We start from the raw sequence: 22,099 nt of genomic DNA, 5'->3' as shown, positions 1-22,099 counted from the left end.
CGGTAATTCATCTCTGCGAATGCCCTGTTCGATTCCCGCAAACAGAATTCAAAAAGCTTGCCTAGTTTCGGAGATAATTTTTTAAGGCGATTTCCATTAGCGGAGATATTTTGATGCCATAATTTTTGTTCTTGGAGGAATTTTCAAAATAAGGAGATGGTTACTATCTGCGCAGGGTATTTTTACATATATACACCAAGTTTCAGGAAGTTTCGATGAAAACTGTAGGCTGTGAAACAAAAAGTCCACAAGAACAACAACGTGAGTAAGACTTCGAGATCCTCCACGAGGATCTAAAAATAAAATAAAAAAATAAATCCAGACCAGTTACAATTTTTCAGAAAGTAGTAAATTTCTTAAAAATTTTTTTTTTTTTTTTATCTGGACACACCAAGCACAATGCTACCAAATTTAGGTTACATTAGGACAGGGTCCTGATGTTAAATTACGGAGGCCATGCTGATCATGTGAGCGGAAGTGTATCAAAATGGCGATAACGCAAATTCCTTCGAAAATATTCTTCTCCAGACCCACCAGTCAGAATGATACCAAATTTGCGGTACATTAGGCCAGGGATGTTAAATTTCTGACGTCATGCCAATCACGTGGCCGGGAATGCATCAAAATGATGGACTTGGTAAATTTTTGGGACAATCGTGTAAATTCCTTCAAAAATCTTCCTATCCAGACCCACCAATCAGAATGCTACCAAATTTGGGTTACAACATTAGGCCTGGGCTCAGATAAGCTGCCGATCCAGTGGTCCTATTTTTTATAATTGATAGTTCCTGCATGACATGGACGTATTCGATGTGATTGAAGGTAGACATCATTGTTTTACTCATGTCTTTGGAATCCTTGCAAAAAGTACAAACAAATCAACAATACAGCATTTTGGGAATTGAACCTATCCCGGCATCATGAGCCAAGTGCTCAGATGGGAATGACAAACATACGGATGATGGATCGGCTTGAGATCAATGACTCAATAAATACAATCAGATCAACTCCATATTTTTTGGGGGGGGGAGGGGGGGAAGTCCTGCCAGAATAAGCACTAAGCATATCGCGGGTTGAGAGACCTAATGTTGTAACTGCATTTTTGGCAAGGTTGAATGGAATGGCTCTCATGTCTAACAAAACACCATTTATCTTTCATTAGCAATTTGCAGGAAATGGGAAATTTTCAGTTACAACATTATGTCTCTCAACCCGCGAAATGGTGTTTTGTTGGACATGAGCCATATTATTCGCTTTCGCCAAAAATGCAGTTACAACATTATGTCTCTCAACCCATGATATGTTCCTTCTTCTTAATGGCTCCATTGTTTTATCATCAAATCCGATCAAAGATTGGAAAAGGAAAAGGTAATTAATCAGACAAAAAAAAAAAAAACACATTCTGTAACTATAACAAGTTTTACAATTGCAGAGACCAGATGAGAAAAACTTAATCTCATTAGATTGTTAGATCATTGAGATCTGAAATGCATTTAAAGCGAATGTATCAATCAGACATTAATTAATCAGTTAGTAGAACCAAGTCTCTTACCATTTTGATGCAGACAACATGTTTATCGATGAGCTTATCATGTACTGAGTAAACCAAACTCAAGAAAACACCATTGGGTTTAAAACAACTAAAATATTCCAGCGCAATGAAGAAGGTACCCATTGTCACCGTCAGTTGGATTTTCATCCATTTACTTCCTCATTGAGAAAGATAGTTTACAGAGAGATACCAACCACGTTAAAATGTACAGAGCTTGGTTGGTGTTACAGAACTTGTTCCTTCAGTACCACAGGGGAACCGAGTGGTGTGGGGGTGAGGTTGGGTATACCAACCACCACCACCACCACCATCAAATGTGCCCAGGTCTTTGTTTCTACAGGAAGGAAGTTGTAGCAAAAGATAAACCAGATAATAAGTCAAAGGTGGAGAGAACACAAGAGAGAAAGGGGATGGCAAGACGGAGACCCTAGCGATGGTTGGCGGTGCCCAGCCTGCGCTTGCCCACAAACAGGTGTCGTGGTTTCAGGTTGTAGACATGCCGGTCAGCCTCGCCCTTGCGGGCGTCCCGATTCATGCCCTTCTGCGATGTTTTCATGATGTGCCGTGCCTTCTTGATCATCTATGGGGAATGGGTTTGGCAAGTTTGAATCGTTGGTAAGATGTCCATTCAACACCAAATGCAAAGGAAGCATCACGGAGGGAAGTTACAAACGTGTTCTTTGTAATCCCTTGGCCTGCAAGCAAAGTGGAAGTTTTTACATTTGATCTATATATTACTAAAACTCTCACCTTGAATGTATGTATGTATGTATGTATGTATGTATGTATGTATGCATGTATTACTTAAACTATCATCATGTATGTATGTATGTATATATGTATATATGTATATATGTATATATGTATAGATGTAGATGAAGACCACAAGGGGAAAACCAGAGATGTCACTTTTTATAAATTTCAGGGTTATTGCACCTGCCAATAGTTGGCAACATAAGGTTTCCTCTCACAATATTAGTTTAACAAATAACCAGGGGAGTCACATAATTTATATGGTGTAAAGTTTAGCCACGCAATGAAAAAACAAGTGTTGTCAAAGCTGAACAAGTAGAAACCCAGAGTTGTCAGTACTTTACTCCTGGTTATCTCCCTTTCATTCATGTTAACTGTTCCACCATAATATTCAGAGTTGAGAAACTAAAAAATGAAAGGTTGTAAAACTTTCACAGCATAAACTCTGAGCACTACAATGGCCTATTTGGTTATATCATGGGCTCCGTAGTTGGTGCATATCGTGGTTCAAGCCTGGTCGAACCTTTATTGTGACTTTTATGGGACCCACGCCGTGGCTTAATGGTTAGCACGCCTGAATACCCATCCTCATTTGATGTACCTACCACCCAATCAAGCTGCTTAGGTATATGAGGGAGTCACATGAGGTGACTTCGGCTATCGCGGGGGTGGTTTTTGCTTGGTTTCCTCCCGGTTTTCCATCATATTAAGTAGTACGGAGTAAGAAATGGAGAATCCGTCATCATATAAGCGAAATACCCTTGAGTATGGCGTTGAACACCAATCAAACAAAAAAAAAAACAATGACCGGTTAATGTTGAAAAAAATAATCTGTGATCACCAAACTCATGTAATGTATGCTAATAACCAACAAGCATGAATTTGCTAAACATCCTGGGTGAAACTTGCATGGCAATTATTAAACAAGGGAATAACCAGTGATGTCAGTTTGCAACATTGATTCGTTCTTTGCTCTTAAATTAAATAACACAGAAGCTTGGCAAATGCTACATGCTTAATTTGATCGGCCAATGATCACTCTTCCTTTTACTGGAAAAGAAATCTATATGACAGTTATTAAACAGTCCACCAAAGTCTTGAAACTTTGTTTTCCAGTTTCTTCAAAATTGACTTATCCTGACATCTCTGGTTTTCCGCTTGTGGTCTCTCTCTATACACATATATATATATATATATATATATATATATATATATATATATATATATATATATATATATATATATATATATATATATACACATATATATACACATATACACACATATATATATATACATATATATATATATATATATATATATATATATATATATACACACATATATATATATACACATTACTAAAACTCTCATCTTGTATATGTGTATGTATGTATGCATGTTCCAGAAATACAGCCAAGAAGGTAAACAAGAGCGCAAAAATTTTCGGCCGACCTGACTCACCATTCGCCTGCGGTGTGCAGTATCAAGTTTCGTTTAAATCGGGCAAGGAAAAGAAATTATTAAAAAATCAATTCCCGATTCAGTCAAGTACTCTTCGGGAGAATTTGATCAATGCAAATAACCTCAGCGGTATCGTTCGCTGGAGCTATCTTTTTTTTTTTTTTCTTGAAATGATTTTTTTCATCAACTGCTGTCACAACGGGAAACAGGAACCCAAACGGGTTAATGGGTCATCTAATATATATATATATATATATATATATATATATATATATATATATATATATATATATATATATATATATATATATATATATATATATATATATATATATATATATATATATATATATATATATGTATATATATATATATATATATATATATGTATATATATATATATATATATATATATATATATATATATATATATATATATATATATATATATATATATATATATATATATATATATATATATATATATATATATTAGGGTGGTCCAAAAACAGCAAAAAAATATTAAAAAAAATTCAGATGTCTCCACAAGCCTTAAATTATTCCACTATGATTCAATAACGCGCATAAAAAAATTTCAGTTGATCGGAGGTAATTTAGAGGTCACTCCATATGACGACTTTTAGTTTCATGAGATGGTTAAATTAGGGTATGGTCAGGTATGATTACAGGTACTTCTGGATGTCCAAGGTGGAAATGGAGTGCATTTTCGAACTCTTTGGGGTCGATTTACTCCAAGAAATGACTGCACCGACATTGAATTCACTTCTATTTCGAAAATATGACCTAAAACAAGATTTATCATTACTGGAGTTGAGTAACTAATGCAACTCATTTTGATATTTTCTAATCTATAATTAATTTGTTGTCCGTCTAAACATTTCTTTGAGTAAATCGACCCCACTGAGTTCGAAAATACAGTCCTTTTTCACCTAGAAAGTTCAGAAGTGTACGGATTCGCATTTCACCAAACTGGACTGATCCTCACCAAACTTCACATGCTGACAGAACATGTACCCCGGAGTGTCCCGATGTAAAAGAATTGTACTTCAGACTTCCGGTTTCCGAATTATGACGTCATCACCTGATTTCATGACGTTAATTTTTCAAGTTCAGCCGATTGACATGGGGCCAACGCCATATACAATATATCTAACATATGATTTTAAGTTTTTGTTTGTCTGTTTGTTGGGCAGCGCAGGGTGCATTCACCTCGTGTGTGTGTATATATATTGTTGCGGATTCGCGCCCGCCGGCGTGCTGACGGCCACGTAACTCGAATCGTGGCACGTCGCCCACCGGACGGACAATCCAGTCGTGACCCTCTCGGACTAACGCCGGGAACCAGTCACGGGTGGACCTTTCGGTCTCACCGCGATCGAGCCAATTGGCCCCCGCGTGGGATAGGGTTGCTCGCCAAATTCGACCTACCTAAGTACCCACACGGAGGGTAGACCGGGCGATCGCACCTCGCCGCAGGTCGACTTCGGACACGGGCCACTTAAGCGACCCGTTCCGTACTATCGGGATAACCGAGCAGTGTTATTCGTCGACCTCGACGGTTCGATTAATTATCGGGCGTATTCAGCCCACTACCAACCCTTTACGTGAAGCAAGATGAGGATTCAATGAAAGAAATGACGAAGCGAAGCGGGAAACAGTTCAACACAAAGCACATTTATTTGCGATGAACCGAAAGCACACATATTCAATTCCACCAAAAGCACATAGAAAAGAGGAAGAAACACACTGCAATTTTACACAAAAAGCAAATGCGACAATGCAGATCTAATACCGACTACGCGAGCACACGGCAACACTTATACAATTTTACTTCACAGACGGCGCCGACAATACACACCCAAAACCAAGGAAAAGAACACCCTCAAGGATGAGGCGGGCCTGAGGCCGAGACCGGGTCGGGCCGACCCGTCTGGTGATGAGACGCGGAGCGGCGATGGTGCCCCAACTCCGCGGGCCTCGCGGACAGTGTCTGGTAGGGGGTGGGAAAAGGGGCCCCCTTGGTCGCACTATCTCAGCGCGGGGGGAAACAGGAGGGGGTTGCTGATGCTCGGGGTAAGGAGGATTTTTACTCTGCCTCGAGTCCCGCGACGAGCGTCTCCACCTCGGCCAGGTCGCGCCGTCGCCCTCCCTGGTGTGCAGCTCCCGGCACGACGAGAGCACCCCCTCGTCTGCCTTCGCCGCCTCTCCACAGCTCCGTCCTCTTCGCTCCGACTCCAACGCACACGACGACGACGACGACCAACAACCAATTCTTCCTCTTCCCAACTCCACCGACTGCGAAGTCTTAACTCCACTCTACTGACGAACGCGGTCGCTTATATAAGCCCCGTGGCTTCGCCTTTGACCCCCTGCCTTCGACCTTTCACCTCGCTCCCCATTGGCCCGAGAAAAAGTGGGCGTGAATGCATTTTGATCCATGAATTTGCATATCGCGACCGCCCTCCAACGCCCTGGAGGCGGGGCCAAATCGCCCCTCGCTCACCGATTGGACGGAACAAAAGTGGGCGTGTGTCGTTTTTGATCCGTTTTTGGAGCGGAAAATCCGTGGTTTTGTACACGCTGTTCGGCGCGCGCCCTACACGAGTCCAACACCGGTACCCACAAGCGGCGCAAGAACGGTGGCGATGCGACGGTTGCGAGGTGTGACGTGAAGCGGCGCCGCGGTGGGTGGTTGATGTTGTGGTTGGTGGTGGTAACAATGGCGGTAGGTCCAAAATAAAGATAGTAAAAGAAAAACGGCTATCCTGAAGAGTCGCAGCACGCATAAATGACATGTATTCCCACTAGACAACGGGTTTGGGCCTAACTACACATATACTTACCGAGATATCTCACCTAAGGGACCTGAATGGTGGTTTGCGAATTTGGTAACCACAACACTACCCCCTCCCCTTTTTACAGACTCGTCCCGAGTCGTCAAATTTTCGTGTGCCATCATGTGTAGTTTTCCCCTAGTACATTTTACCTATGGATCCCTGAGTGCGACATTCATGGTATTCGTGTCCCCAAAATAAATAACCTGAGGGCTGCGTAACGACCGAAACAAACTCACTCACACGGACGACTTAAATAAAATTGCCGGCGCAAGGACAGACATGCCGGGGGCGCACTCATATTTACAGTACATCTTAACCTTAACTTACAAATTTTACACTAAACCATGGCCCAGGATCAATGAACTCTGCAAAAGAAAGCAGTTAACAGGGAGCCAGGCTGCTCGCATGCAGTCTCTGGCTCAAAACAATGCAGGTGACAGGGAACGTGGCTGGCTGCTCACACGCAGTCCAAGGCCTTCCCTTTTGAACTGAACGCAGTGAACCACAACGGTGCATGGGCTGCACAAATGCAGTCTCCGTGCCAGCTCAAGTGGCACACGCAATGAGCACAACGAATGGATGCATGAACACAAACACGGTGCACGGGCCGCCACTGCAGGCCCGTGTTGTAGCTGCCAACATGGCAGTTCTCGCAGCTTGCAAACTGTTGCCTTGCGGATCCTGGCGCACATGGAAATGAACAGGGGGGGGGGGGCAAAGCAAAAATTGAACGGGGCTGGTGAACATGGGCAGTGGGCATGGCATGGCAAAGGTGAGCAGGCAAACACAGCCCGCAGAAGAAGGCCGTTGCAGGCAAACACAGCCGGCAGACGAACTGGCCGGCACAGGCCTTGAAGAAAACAGCCAGCCGGCAGATGAAGTGGGCCGGCACAGGCCTTGAAGCAAAACAACAGCTGCCGATGAAGTTGGCCGGCCTCCGCCTTGAAGCAAAACACGGCCAGCCGATGAAGTTGGCCAGCCTTTGCCGTTCAGTGGAGGTTGGTGGAGGGAGTGCGGTGGTGCTGGCCACTTGGAAGGCGGGCTCGGACCTTCCTACCTGTCTCCCTCCCACCTATCGCCTTTGCCTGTCACTGTACATACCCACTCCCTTAATTTGTAAAATCCCAATTTAGCCCCAACTTAATTTTTTTGTTGTTTTTATTTTTACTCCCCCACTATAAATCGTCCCCTAACCCCCTTTATCGTCTTTGTTCGGCTAACCTATCCTGTCACCTAGCCTACTCCCAACCCCTACGTTCCCTTCCCGGAGGGGAATAAGGGAGAGCTAACGTCCTGTGTCGAGGCCCAACTCAAGCCTCAGAATGGCCTCCCCAGAGTTCAGCGATCTTAACACCAAGTGGGTCCAGCGGCCCACAACGACAGCGAGGGGATGGATGGTGCGGAGGGGTACATCTCCTAATCTACCCTAGCCATTTAACTGTTAAACTACCCCGGGGCTTTCAACAAGCGCCTCTCGCTTAAACTATTGGTTCTAACAACCCAGATTCCCATCGCCTGTGTTGGTGTCCTCACAATTTCGGGCCTCGCCCCCCAATTTTCTCTCCGTGCCCTCACACGGTCTCATGGCTGGGACACGTGGCTCCCTTTGGCAGGCACGACCCTCTGCCAATTCCCCAGCTATGGCACCCCGGGCACTACACTGCCTCCGAGCCTACCAGCTCCCTAACACCGGGGAGTGCCCCCCATGGCACCTCCCCTGAAACGCACACGTGGCAGGCCGGCCTCCCGGGCCCCTTTCCGAGGGTCACCCGTGCCCACAACACTGCCCACGCGGCTAATGGCGCCCCGGGCCTCCGCACCAAGCAGACGCACCCGTGCCCACTACGCTATCCCGGCCCCCCATGGGCCCTTGGCCTACCACGGCCGACTAGCCTGGTGCCCGGGGTACCCACTCAGCGATACTCACCTTTCGCAGCCACGCTCCCAAGCCCGTCAACAGGGCTCCTGCACCCCTCCAAATGGGTTTCGAGCCTACTTTCCCACCAACAACAAAACAACCTCCATTTTTCAATTTGACTACCCCCCCTAACTCACTTTATACTGACCCCGGGGTCCCTTGGGTGGGAGTCACTCCTCCCCCAATCACTCATCGCACCATGCATTCCCCATTCGCTCCACACACACACAGACCCGCTGGCCTCACTCACTCACCAAGCACATGCTTCCAATCCACTCACCAACAACTCTTCAACACACACACCACTGAACTCTGCCATCCTCCTAACTATATCCCCTAACTAACTCGTGCTCCCACGTCGTCCCTTAAACTAGTAGCACGTTCCTTTTAACACTACGTAGCTAAGCTACGTCCCCTCTACACATTCACAAGTCTGTCCATGTCCTCAAAATAAATCATTTTATTTCCCAACCTAAAGCTCACTAAATCCCTCTACCTAATCCATTCCACGGACTCCATGAGGACTTACCCCTGCCCCATGAAGTCGGTCTAACTAAGCTAACCCTTCCCCCTAACTAGTTTCCATCCTGTGCCCAGGTCAAGGGGGTCTTCCACCCCTTGCCCAGGAATCCTGTGCACCCGAAAGTGAGGCTTGCTTTTTTTTTTTTTCATGCGCAGCACCAGCGCGGCAACTCGTGCACTTTGCACCTGCCCGTGACGTCATGCAGCTGCACGTGTTCCTCGTCCCTCCTTGGACGGTACCATCCGGCAGAGATACCCCTCCTGCCGGATTCCAACCCCACGTGCAGCCATGGCGTCACCGTGCGCATAAAAAAAAACACAAGCCCCACGTCTCGAGGGGTTCCCCACGCGAACACATGTGCTTTGCCCGTTGGAGCTTAACACACACGATCGCGTGGAGAACCCGTCCGGTCCAAATCCGTTTACCTGCCTAAGCTTTGTCCGTCCGCGGGATCGGCAAATCCACCGCGTGCGTTTCCGGACCGGGACTTCACTCTCGCAAGCGAGCACGTGGGGGCCTCGTGCGTTGCACAGCACGGACCGCGTGCTCACTGCTGGGTGAACCCGGCACGGTCCCCGAAACAACTACAGCCGCGACTCGGCTTTCTTTCTTCTGTCGCCGTCGTTGCCATTCGACCCACGCACACCTGCGTGTTACGACGCTCACACTCCATTCCATCACATTCACACCGCGAGACGCGGCTGCGTGCTCCCGCATGCCCACCGACATCTCCCTTACATACCGCTCTCTCACACACACGGTCTCCCTTGCACTCGGCCGTTCACTCACGCATGCTACCTCCCTCGCACACGTGGCTCCACGCACTCGCGGCCTTTCACTCACTCGTGGTGCCTCATCCACACACCGTGCCTCACTCACACACGCGGGGGCACTCACCCGCGGTGCCTCACTCACACACACGGCCTCACTCACACACGCGGGGGCACTCACCCGCGGTGCCTCACTCACACTGGCCGTTTCATCCACACACACGGCCTCACTCACACACGCGGGGGCACTCACCCGCGGTGCCCCATCCACACTGGCCGTTTCATCCACACACGGCCTCTTTTGCACACACGGTGCCTCATCCACACACGGCGTGCTGGGAAGCACGTACTCCGGCACCATCGCCACCACACCACTCACACACGGGGTCGCTTCCACACACGGGGACGCACTCACACCTTGCCCCACACACACAGGGACAACCACACTGGGGATTCGTGTCCCCACAAGGGTCTCCGGGGCCTCTATACCCCCCAAGCTCTCCGTGCACCTGTCCACAGCACTCGTCCCCTCAACCTCGCGAAGCACGACCGAACTCACCTGGTCGTGACTTGCCTCAAGGGGGCATACTCCCTCCCCTCGTTCCTGGAGGAGGCCATCCAGGTGCTCGCACTGGGTCCCCACACGCTCCGCGAGCTCACCCCCATTATCCTCCACTACCTCCGTGTGTGTGTGTGCGTCACTTACCCCATCTTCATCGTGCAGTCTCTCCTCTATTTTTTTTGTCTCCCGTGTCTCTATACATTTATAAGTTTCTGTTGTCGTCACCTCGTGTCTCGTCTCACACGTTTTGGTCTCCCCATTTAATTTTTCCCTTTTTGTCACCGTCGATTCTTCTGTCACGACCCTCGCCCAACACGCCCCCCGAATTATTTTTTTACCCGCCTCCACCGCGGGCCTGTCAGCCGTTGCACCCCCTTCCAGCTCGTTTGCTCCCACACGTGGAGTCGCCATTCCCAGCTCCCTGGTCACGGCCTTCATGCCCGCCTGCAGGCATCGGCCCATGTTCTGCGTCTCACCCCGTAGCTCTTTCATTTCTTTTTTCATTTGCTGTGTATTCGCATCCATCGTCGTTTTCACTTCGTCCATTTGCTTGTTCATTCCGTTTATTTGCTTTGTATTCTTTTCGTTCATGTTCGCATTTATCTTCGCTGTCATTTCCGCCAGCATGGCGCATAGCTGGGCCATGTCGGGTGCGCTTGAGTGAGCCGTTTCGGCAGGGGTTGGGGAAGGGTTTTGGTGGAGAGGGGGAGGGGAGGTGTCATACACCGCGGCCGCTGCCGCACCCATTTCGGGCTCTGGGTTCAGTTGGGCGAGTTCGTTTTCCTGTACAACCAACATTTCCTGCACGGGGATTTCATCCTGAGCCATGGATTCTACACATTCTACATCCATTTCTAATACCCCCGGCTCCCGCTCGCCTTGAGACGCCATCTTGCTTCTCGTGAAGGGTTAATTTCGCTCGCTCGTAATTTGGAGGGAATCGGGGGTCGCTTCTCTCACCCCTGGACCGATTCCCGTGAATTTAGCTGGAGACAGGAGAGCCCGTTTTCCTGTTCTCCGATACCAGTGCCGCGAGGAGGGCGATGGATTTGTATCCCACTCCTGACACCAGTGTTGCGGATTCGCGCCCGCCGGCGTGCTGACGGCCACGTAACTCGAATCGCGGCACGTCGCCCACCGGACGGACAATCCAGTCGTGACCCTCTCGGACTAACGCCGAGAACCAGTCACGGGTGGACCTTTCGGTCTCACCGCGATCGAGCCAATCGGCCCCCGCGTGGGATAGGGTTGCTCGCCAAATTCGACCTACCTAAGTACCCACACGGAGGGTAGACCGGGCGATCGCACCTCGCCGCAGGTCGACTTCGGACACGGGCCACTTAAGCGACCCGTTCCGTACTATCGGGATAACCGAGCGGTGTTATTCGTCGACCTCGACGGTTCGATTAATTATCGGGCATATTCAGCCCACTACCAACCCTTTACGTGAAGCAAGATGAGGATTCAATGAAAGAAATGACGAAGCGAAGCTGGAAACAGTTCAACACAAAGCACATTTATTCGCGATGAACGGAAAGCACACATATTAAATTCCACCAAAAGCACATAGAAAAGAGGAAGAAACACAATGCAATTTTACACAAAAAGCAAATGCGACAATGCAGATCTAATACCGACTACGCGAGCACACGGCAACACTTATACAATTTTACTTCACAGACGGCGCCGACAACACACACCCAAAACCAAGGAAAAGAACACCCTCAAGGATGAGGCGGGCCTGAGGCCGAGACCGGGTCGGGCCTGCCCGTCTGGTGATGAGACGCGGAGCGGCGATGGTGCCCCAACTCCGCGGGCCTCGCGGACAGTGTCTGGTAGGGGGTGGGAAAAGGGGCCCCCTTGGTCGCACTATCTCAGCGCGGGGGGAAACAGGAGGGGGTTGCTGATGCTCGGGGTAAGGAGGATTTTTACTCTGCCTCGAGTCCCGCGACGAGCGTCTCCACCTCGGCCAGGTCGCGCCGTCGGCCTCCCTGGTGTGCAGCTGCCGGCACGACGCGAGCACCCCCTCGTCTGCCTTCGCCGCCTCTCCACAGCTCCGTCCTCTTCGCTCCGACTCCAACGCACACGACGACGACGACGACCAACAACCAATTCTTCCTCTTCCCAACTCCGACTGCGAAGTCTTAACTCCACTCTACTGACGAACGCGGTCGCTTATATAAGCCCCGTGGCTTCGCCTTTGACCCCCTGCCTTCGACCTTTCACCTCGCTCCCCATTGGCCCGAGAAAAAGTGGGCGTGAATGCATTTTGATCCATGAATTTGCATATAGCGACCGCCCTCCAACGCCCTGGAGGCGGGGCCAAATCGCCCCTCGCTCACCGATTGGACGGAACAAAAGTGGGCGTGTGTCGTTTTTGATCCATTTTTGGAGCGGAAAATCCGTGGTTTTGTACACGCTGTTCGGCGCGCGCCCTGCACGAGTCCAACACCGGTACCCACAAGCGGCGCAAGAACGGTGGCGATGCGACGGTTGCGAGGTGTGACGTGAAGCGGCGCCGCGGTGGGTGGTTGATATTGTGGTTGGTGGTGGTAACAATGGCGGTTGGTCCAAAATAAAGATAGTAAAAGAAAAACGGCTATCCTGAAGAGTCGCAGCACGCATAAATGACATGTATTCCCACTAGACAACGGGTTTGGGCCTAACTACACATATACTTACCGAGATATCTCACCTCAGGGACCTGAATGGTGGTTTGCGAATTTGGTAACCACAACATATATATATATATATATATATATATATATATATATATATATATATATATATATATATATATATACATACATATATATATACATACATATATACATATACATACATACATACATACATATATACACATACATATATACACACACACACACACACACACACACACACACACACACACACACACACACACACACACACACACACACACACACACACACACACACACACACACACACACACACACACACACACACACACACACACACACACACACACACACACACACACACACACACTGGGCAGAACAAGTATTTGATACACTGCCGATTTTGCAGGTTTTCCCACTTACAAAGCACGTAGAGGTCTGTCATTTTTATCATAGGTACACTTCAACTGTGAAAGAGTGAATCAAAAACAAAAATCCTGAAAATCACATTGTATGATTTTTAAATAATTAATTTGCATTTTATTGCATGAAATAAGTATTTGATACATCAGAAAAACAGAACTTAATATTTGGAACAGAAACCTTTGTTTGCAATTACAGAGATCAGACGTTTCCTGTAGTTCTTAACCAGGTTTGCACAGACTGCAGCAGGGATTTTGTCCCACTCCTCCACACAGATCTTCAACAGATCCTTCAGGTTTTGGGGCTGTCACTGGGCAACACAGACTTTCAGCTCCCTCCAAAGATTTTATATTGGGTTCAGGTCTGGAGACTGGCTCGGCCACACCAGGACCTTGAGATGCTTCTTACGGAGCCACTCCTTAGTTGCCCTGGCTGTGTTTCAGGTCTTTGTCATGCTGGAAGACCCAGCCACGCCCCATCTTCAATGCTGTTGTTGAGGGAAGGAGGTTGTTGGCCAAGATCTTGCAATACATGGCCTCATCCATCCTACCCTCAATACGGTGCAGTCGTCCTGTTCCCTTTGGAGAAAAGCATCCCCAAAGAATGATGTTTCCACCTCCATGCTTCACAGTTGCGATGGTGTTCTTGTGGTTGTACTCATCCTTCTTCTTCCTCCAAACACAGCGAGTGGAGTTTAAACCAAAAAGCTCTATTTTGGTCTCATAAGACCACATGACCTTCTCCCATTCCTCCTCTGGATCATCCAGATGGTCATTGGCAAACTTCAGACGGGCCTGGACATGCGCTGGCTTGAGCAGAGGGACCTTGCGGGCACTGCAGGATTTTAATCCATGACGGCGTAGTGTGTTACTTATGGTTTTCTTTGATACTGTGGTCCCAGCTCTCTTCAGGTCATTGACCAGGTCCTGCCATGTAATTCTGGGCTGATCCCTCACCTTTCTCATGATCATTGAGGCTCCACGAGGTGAGATCTTGCATGGAGCCCAAGACCGAGGGAGATTGACTGTTATCTTGAACTTCTTCCATTTTGTAATAATTGCGCCAACAGTTGTTGCCTTCTCACCAAGCTGCTTGCCTATTTTCCTGTAGTCCATCCCATCCTTGTGCAAGTCTACAATTTTGTCCCTGATGTCCTTAGACAGCTCTCTGGTCTTGCCCATTGTGGAGAGGTTGGAGTCTGATTGATTGAGTGTGGACAGCTGTCTTTTATGCAGATAACGAGTTCAAACAGGTGCAGTTAATACAGGTAATGAGTGGAGAATGGGAGGGCTTCTTAAAGACGAAACTAACAGGTCTGTGAGAGTCGGAATTCTTACTGGTTTGGTAGGTGATCAAATACTTATTTCATGCAATAAAATGCAAATTAATTATTTTAAAATCATGCAGTGTGATTTTCAGGATTTTTGTTTTGGATTCCGTCTTTCAGTTGAAGTGTACCTATGATAAAAATTACAGACCTCTACGTGCTTTGTAAGTGGGAAAACCTGCAAAATCGGCAGTGTATCAAATACTTGTTCTCCCCACTATATATATATATATATATATATATATATATATATATATATATATATATATATATATATATACACATACATATATATATATATACATACATATATATATATAAAAATAGATATATATATATATATATATATATATATATATATATATATATATATATATATATATATATATATTGTTGTGGTTACCAAATTCGCAAACCACCATTCAGGTCCCTTAGGTGAGATATCTCGGTAAGTATATGTGTAGTTAGGCCCAAACCCGTTGTCTAGAGGGAATAAATGTCATTCATGCGTGCTGCGACTCTTCAGGATAGCCGTTTTTCTTTTACTATCTTTATTTTGGACCAACCGCCATGATTACCACCGCCAACCGCGTCTCAACAGTCGTCACAACATCAACCACCCACCACAACGCCGCTTCACCACAACAGCCACGACCTTTCCCGTCACACCTCGCAACCGTCGCATCGCCACCGTTCTTGCGCCGCTTGTGGGTACCGGTATTGGACTCGTGCAGGGCGCGCGCCGAACAGCGTGTACAAAACCACGGATTTTCCGCTCCAAAAACGGATCAAAAACGACACACGCCCACTTTTGTTCCGTCCAATCGGTGAGCGAGGGGCGATTTGGCCCCGCCTCCAGGGCGTTGGAGGGCGGCCGCTATATGCAAATTCATGGATCAAAATGCATTCACGCCCACTTTTTCTTGGGCCAATGGGGAGCGAGGTGAAAGGTCGAAGGCAGGGGGTCAAAGGCGAAGCCACGGGGCTGATATAAGCGGCTGCGTTCCTCAGAAAAGAGTTGTTGGTTGTTGGTCGTCGTCGTGTGCGTTGAGTCGGAGCGAAGAGGACGGAGCTGTGGAGAGGCGGCGAAGGCAGACGAGGGGGTGCTCGCGTCGTGCCGGGAGCTGCACACCAGGGAGGCCGACGGCGCGACCTGGTCGAGGTGGAGACGCTCGTCGCGGGACTCGAGACAAAGTAAAAATCCTCCTTTCCCCGAGCATCAGCAACCCCCTCCTGTTTCCCCCCGCGCTGAGATAGTGCGACCAAGGGGGCCCCTTTTCCCACCCCCTACCAGACACTGTCCGCGAGGCCCGCGGAGTTGAGGCACCATCGCCGCTCCGCGTCTCATCACCAGACGGGTAGGCCCGACCCGGTCTCGGCCTCAGGCCCGCCTCATCCTTGAGGGTGTTCTTTTTCTTGGTTTTGGGTATGTGTTGTCGGCGCCGTCTGTGAAGTAGAATGGTATAAGTGTTGCCGTGTGCTCGGTAGTCGGATAGCTCTGCATTGTGTCTTCGCTTTTACATTTGCTTTTTGTGTAATTGCATTGTGTTTCTTTTCCTTCTATGTGCTTTTGGTGGAATTGTATATGTGTGCTTTCCGTTCATCGCGAATAAATGTGCTTTATGTTGAACTGTTTCCCGCTTCGCTTCGTCATTTCTCTCATTGAATCCTCATCTTGCTTCACGTAAAGGGTTGGTGGTGGGCTGAATACGCCCGATAATTAATCGAACCGTCGAGGCCGACGATAACACCGCTCGGTTATCCCGATAGTACGGAACGGGTCGCTTAAGTGGCCCGTGTCCGAAGTCGACCTGCGGCGAGGTGCGATCGCCCGGTCTACCCTCCGTGTGGGTACTTAGGTCGGTCGAATTTGGCGAGCAACCCTATCCCACGCGGGGGCCGATTGGCTCGATCGCGGTGAGACCGAAAGGTCCACCCGTGACTGGTTCCCGGCGTTAGTCCGAGAGGGTCACGACTGGATTGTCCGTCCGGTGGGCGACGTGCCGCGATTCGAGTTACGTGGCCGTCAGCACGCCGGCGGGCGCGAATCCGTAACAATATATATATATATATATATATATATATATATATATATATATATATATATATATATATATATATATATATATATATATATATATATATATATATATATATATATATATATATATATATATATCAATCACCAACAAATCGAAGAAAGGTGATTACAATCTTTAAATACTGTACAATATTGAAACCCTTTAATGCACTCGGCGTTTCAGCTAAAACTAGAACAGTATCAGTGAAACGTATGACGTCAAGATGTACCAGGAAGTACTACAGTGGGTTTTAACTTCTGAACCTCAGCATCCGAGCTCATCAGCTCCAGACAAGCAGTTGCATTTTTTCTTTGCCCTCAAGGAAGGTTTTAAAGCAATTGCTAATTGGTTATTTATATGAAACGGGTGTGCTTTAGAAAGCCTGTGCTGAGTCGGTGATCTGTGAGAGTCATACCGATATGAAAGTGATACCAGTATGAACTATGAACTAGTTCCCGTTCACAGAATAAGATAAGTCTTCAATCTGCATGTAGAATGGACTTCCAGTTCCTGCCCGTTGTTTGGAGGAATGGGGGAGGGAAATGGCGTCAAGTTTAGCGTATTTCATTCCCCGAGTAATGTCCCTGGTCCCCCGAGTCTTGACTCTCCAACTTTTGTCTTTCAGTCGAACAATCCCTCTTTCAATCCCTCCGCCTGTCAATCCATCTTTCAACCCTTCTTTAACTCTGGCTACATATCCATCACCGGTCCCCCATCCTTGAACTTCCAAAAAGTAACTCACAAACTCCTCAGTCCTCACAATCCCACCCTTTTTGCCTTTCAAACCCCATAATTCCCATGGGAAATTTCATTCATCTAAATCCACCTGGTCGTTCCTCCATGGCAAATCCCTCTCGAGTCTTTTCGCCTCCCAACCCCCACTTCACACCATCCCCTTGAAACCCCCCTGTTCATTCCACATCTGAAACCATCCCGCACACCACCACAGCCACAACCATGTCACACAACCACACCCTATCAACTCAGTTTTCTCAATACAATGACCCAAATTATTTGCCCCATTAACCCATTACCCGCAGGCTATACAATATACAATGGATCCCTCAACATGTGCAAATCATCGTGGAATTAAATTTTTTTTTTTCTTTTCTTAAATTATTTCCTGGAAAACTCCCCAATAAAACCCGATAATTGGCGCATCGATTGTGGTCATCGTGTGAGAAAAACAACAGCTGCTCCCTGCTCGTAGAGTGGAATTTAAAATGTACTCATTACACCAGTATACAAAAAAAACACCAACAAATAAATAAATAAAATAAAATAATCAGTAGATGTACCGAGCTGTGATACCAACAATGAACAAATCGTGGAAAGATGTTTACAATCTTTAAATACCGTACAAAGACTACACAATGGAAAAAAAACTCTGACTCGGCTACACATGGAACAGTGGAACGTATGATGTCAAGACGTACCATGAAATACGTACAGTACATTTTCACTTTTAACCTTCAGCATCTGAGCACTGAACAAGTAATCGCGTTTTTCTTTTCCCTCGTGGCTGTTTTTAAAGAAATGAGTTATTTATATGAATCGGGTGTGCTTTAAAAATCCTGTGTCGATTCAGTGATCTGCGATTGCAATACCGGTATGAAAGCGATATAGATATAATCATACCGGTACTGCGGTCCAGCGATGGATCCTGACCTGTGCCAATTACCAAAACTGATCTTGCTTTAAAACAAAATAATTATTTCATTTTTATTTTCTGTTTTTTTTTTTTTTAACCAATATCGATACGACTCCAGCAGAATATCGATATCAAAAATAAATAAATAAATAAAAAAAATCGATATTGACAGAGCCAACAATAGGAGAGAAATGTGATCTTTAAACGGGAAGCAAGTCCTGAATTCAATAAAACCAAATAAAAGCCATCATCAACCTGTTCGTCCCGCATGCCAGAGCGATCTCGGGGAGTACAAGAAGAGCTACGTGCTCGTGAAGTGGCGACCTCTGAACCTGTCCTCTTACGTTTCCGGGTGAGACTGCGAGCCCGTCGTGCATAGTGGGTCTACAAGGACAAAAATAGATTTACATAAGACTCTCATTAATACAATTTCACATTTCATAACTATAATAATAAATTCTCAATGAGTTGTTCCACCTCCATCGACAATCGTGATTCGTACACCTAAACCAAGTAGGCTGCCATGGATAGGACAGCACTAAAGACTCACATCATCTTTGTTGGACATGTCCAACCCCAAAGCAGACATCTCTCTTTCTAGAGTTTTCCTTTCCACCTGTGGGAAACGAATGCAGAGAGCATTCCACGCGATTGCCAGGAAGATGGGTCATTATTCAGTTTTCACTCGTATAAATTTTATTGTTTATACTCATTAAATGAATGACATGAACATCACACAAAACAGCACACCCAAAAAGAACACGTACTGTTCTGGCAGTGCGTGGCATCCGTGGCTTTTCCACAGTCTTCTTGGAGCGAGACTTCAAGATGCATTGGCTCTTCTTTTGGCGGATCGTGGCGGCGAGCCTTCGTATCTCCTTCTGCTGTTCAGTGTCACTTTCGTCGCTCTCATAAACTCCCGCTGCTTCCCGTAATTCTTCCTCCTTCTCCAGGGCCTGCAGTTTCTACTCCACGTACACATCAAACCGAGACACATAAACCACAAGATCAGTTTAAATCCCTTTCCTGTGACAGTCAATTCCTACAGATGCTTTCAAAATGGAGGCATTAAGGTTCACCAACATAATAGGTACGAAATACTTGTATTTTCACCATCCCTGAGAATAGAACGAGTCCACAGTTGTTGCTGGGGTCTTGAAACCGATTTCAAACATAGCTGAAGGCTGTTGTGGAGGAAATAATTATATTAATGTATTCTAAATTGTAATTGTGCTGGTGTTTTATAAATTTAAGTTTTATGCTACAAGTCGAATTGGCTGTCAGTGCCCGCTTCCCTTTGGCCAAGAGTCTTTTGCCCTAAATGTTGATAAAAAATGTGTTGTTGTGAAGCGGTGTGACCTGGGCTGATAACAGTGCTTCTCACCGAGAAGACACGTATGCAGTTAGAGTTAACAACCCCCTCCACTCTCCCATGAAAGTATAAATGCCTTGAAATGTAATGTTGTTTGAGTGCAAGCACGTGAGGATGTATACCATCTCAGTGGCTTGTACTCCTTGGGACTGACCAAGTACCAAGTAAAAATAAAACTCTGATGTGATGTACTTTCACGTTGTGGAAGTGAATTAATCGGGTTGGTTTAACGGTTAACTAAAAAGTAAGAATAAATAAAATAGAACCAAATAATATTGCAACAAATGGGGATACGAGGGTGAGAAGTGTACGGTGGATAGAATTAGAAATAAATTGTTCTCAAAGGAAAAGACTTGTCTGTGATTTTATAACAGGATTTTAAAACCGAATCGGCAAGACGTTTAAACCCTGCGAGTTAAATAAGATTCCACAACAAGGCAAGAATCCTACAACGATCACTACGAGGTTTGGGAGAAAAGAAATCCACATCACTGTCCTTCAACAATGTTCGATGACTGTAGTCAGACTTCCCTCTTTTTGGATTGTGAAGTATAAAACATGTCTTGCAGATCTGCAGATGTCATTAAAATAAACCAATGTCACCCGCAGGGGTGACCCGTATCTTGCCAAAAGGTGACCACGTGTGACTTCTTTAAGGTCACACTGAGGTGAACAGAGCTGCTATCCACCAGGAGCGACTCCTTGAGGAATATCTGCCTACGAGAGATTCCGATGAGAATCGTTCTACAGAGTAACCATGAAAAATATGCGTTGCCTCATGACGTCATAATGTCTCAAGCTTGACATATCTAGAAAGCACTCAGAGGTGTTCAATTTGAGGTATGACACGATATGGTTCCTAAAACTTGAAAATTTGACCTTGGGGTGAAATATGTTTGACCTTCGGCGTGAACCATGAAGGTCAAGGCCAATCACCACCAAATATTAATCAGCTGAGCGCCAGACCATAAACTATATTCCCATGAAGTTTGAAGACGATCCGATCAAAATTACTCAAAAAAATAAGGGTTTCGTCGACTCCCCTGATTTGCGACAAAGTTACCTTGACCTTTGACCTTCAAAATTTTATGCGCTGAAAGGGACCTCTATAGGCCTCTGATATGCGAAGTTACAAAAATTTCCAATAATAACTGTGCTCTGCAGAGTGATTTATACGTGATTACAGACAAAAAAAAAAAAACATATGAAGGTCAAGGCCAATCGCCACCAAAACTTAATCAGCTGAGCGCCAGACCATGAACTATATTCCCATGAAGTTTGAAGACGATCCGATCAAAATTACTCAAAAAATAAGGGTTTCGTCGACTCCCCTGATTTGCGACAAAGTGACCTTGACCTTTGACCTTGACCTTCAAAATTTTATGCGCTGAAAGGGACCTCTATAGGCCTCTGATATGCGAAGTTACAAAAATTTCCAATGATAACTGTGCTCTGCAGAATTTTTTATATGTGATTACAGACAAACAAAAAAATAAAAATAAAAAAAAAACATACAAGCTGACTAACATATCTTGCAAAAACTTCGTTTTGGCAAGATAAAAAGACAGAGAGGGTGGCAAGGGAGGATGGGGAGCGAAGGGGGAGGCCTCTATCTGCAAGTATGATTCGTACACGCAATAATAAAGCCGCATGAAATTGAAGCAAAAACCTCGCAAATCCACCAGTTTCAAGGCAACATGACAAGCAGCACCGCAGAATTGGAGTTGAACCTCCTTGTTGATAGAGTAATGTTTCAGGAATTGAAATCTGAACAGCTAAGCAGTAAGAGCACCAGCTCCACACCCTGCAGGATGCATTGCATGGGAACGTGCATGATGGAGCGACTCTCGTGTTTACAAGCATCACGTGACCGAAGAACAAACCTTCATGATATCCGGATCGATATAATCAGCGATGTTGTGCCCCTCCCAGACCTCCGGTATGACGTCATACTGCTCCTCTGCGTTTTTCAGGTCCCAGTGTTCTAAAACAAGATAAAGGAACCAAGAACAATATCAGATTACAGAAATGCATTATCGGATCACAGCAGAAATGTGCCCTAACTGTCAAAGCGTATAATTTCTGAGCGGATAAAATGTTTGTTTGTTTTTCTGCATACAATGTCAAGGCTCATTGAAGAGCGAACACACAGAACGTACAACAAGGGGAGCAGGATACAAGAA

The 22,099-nt window shown here is 46.2% G+C and overlaps 1 protein-coding gene across 1 annotated transcript in view; it reads right to left on the bottom strand.

Annotated features, from left to right (window-relative positions):
• Positions 1–816: 816 nt before the first annotated feature.
• GTPBP4 (GTP binding protein 4) overlaps positions 817–22,099 on the bottom strand; it is a 48,336-nt gene continuing 27,053 nt past the window's right edge. The window contains exons 13-17 of the mRNA XM_085874294.1: positions 21,800–21,900; positions 19,312–19,509; positions 19,095–19,160; positions 18,800–18,928; positions 817–2,132 (exon numbers count right to left, since the gene is read on the bottom strand). Coding sequence (XP_085730420.1) covers positions 1,980–2,132; positions 18,800–18,928; positions 19,095–19,160; positions 19,312–19,509; positions 21,800–21,900 — 647 coding nt within the window. The 3' untranslated portion in view covers positions 817–1,979. The remainder of the gene's footprint in view (positions 2,133–18,799; positions 18,929–19,094; positions 19,161–19,311; positions 19,510–21,799; positions 21,901–22,099) is intronic.

This window comes from Eptatretus burgeri, chromosome 3 (genome assembly GCF_056783735.1).
Source record: "Eptatretus burgeri isolate ZD-2024b chromosome 3, Ebu_testis_v1, whole genome shotgun sequence".
Classification (NCBI taxonomy): Eukaryota; Metazoa; Chordata; class Myxini; order Myxiniformes; family Myxinidae; genus Eptatretus; species Eptatretus burgeri.
The sequence above is the reverse complement of the archived record's forward strand: the minus strand, read 5'-3'. Positions and strand labels throughout refer to the sequence as shown.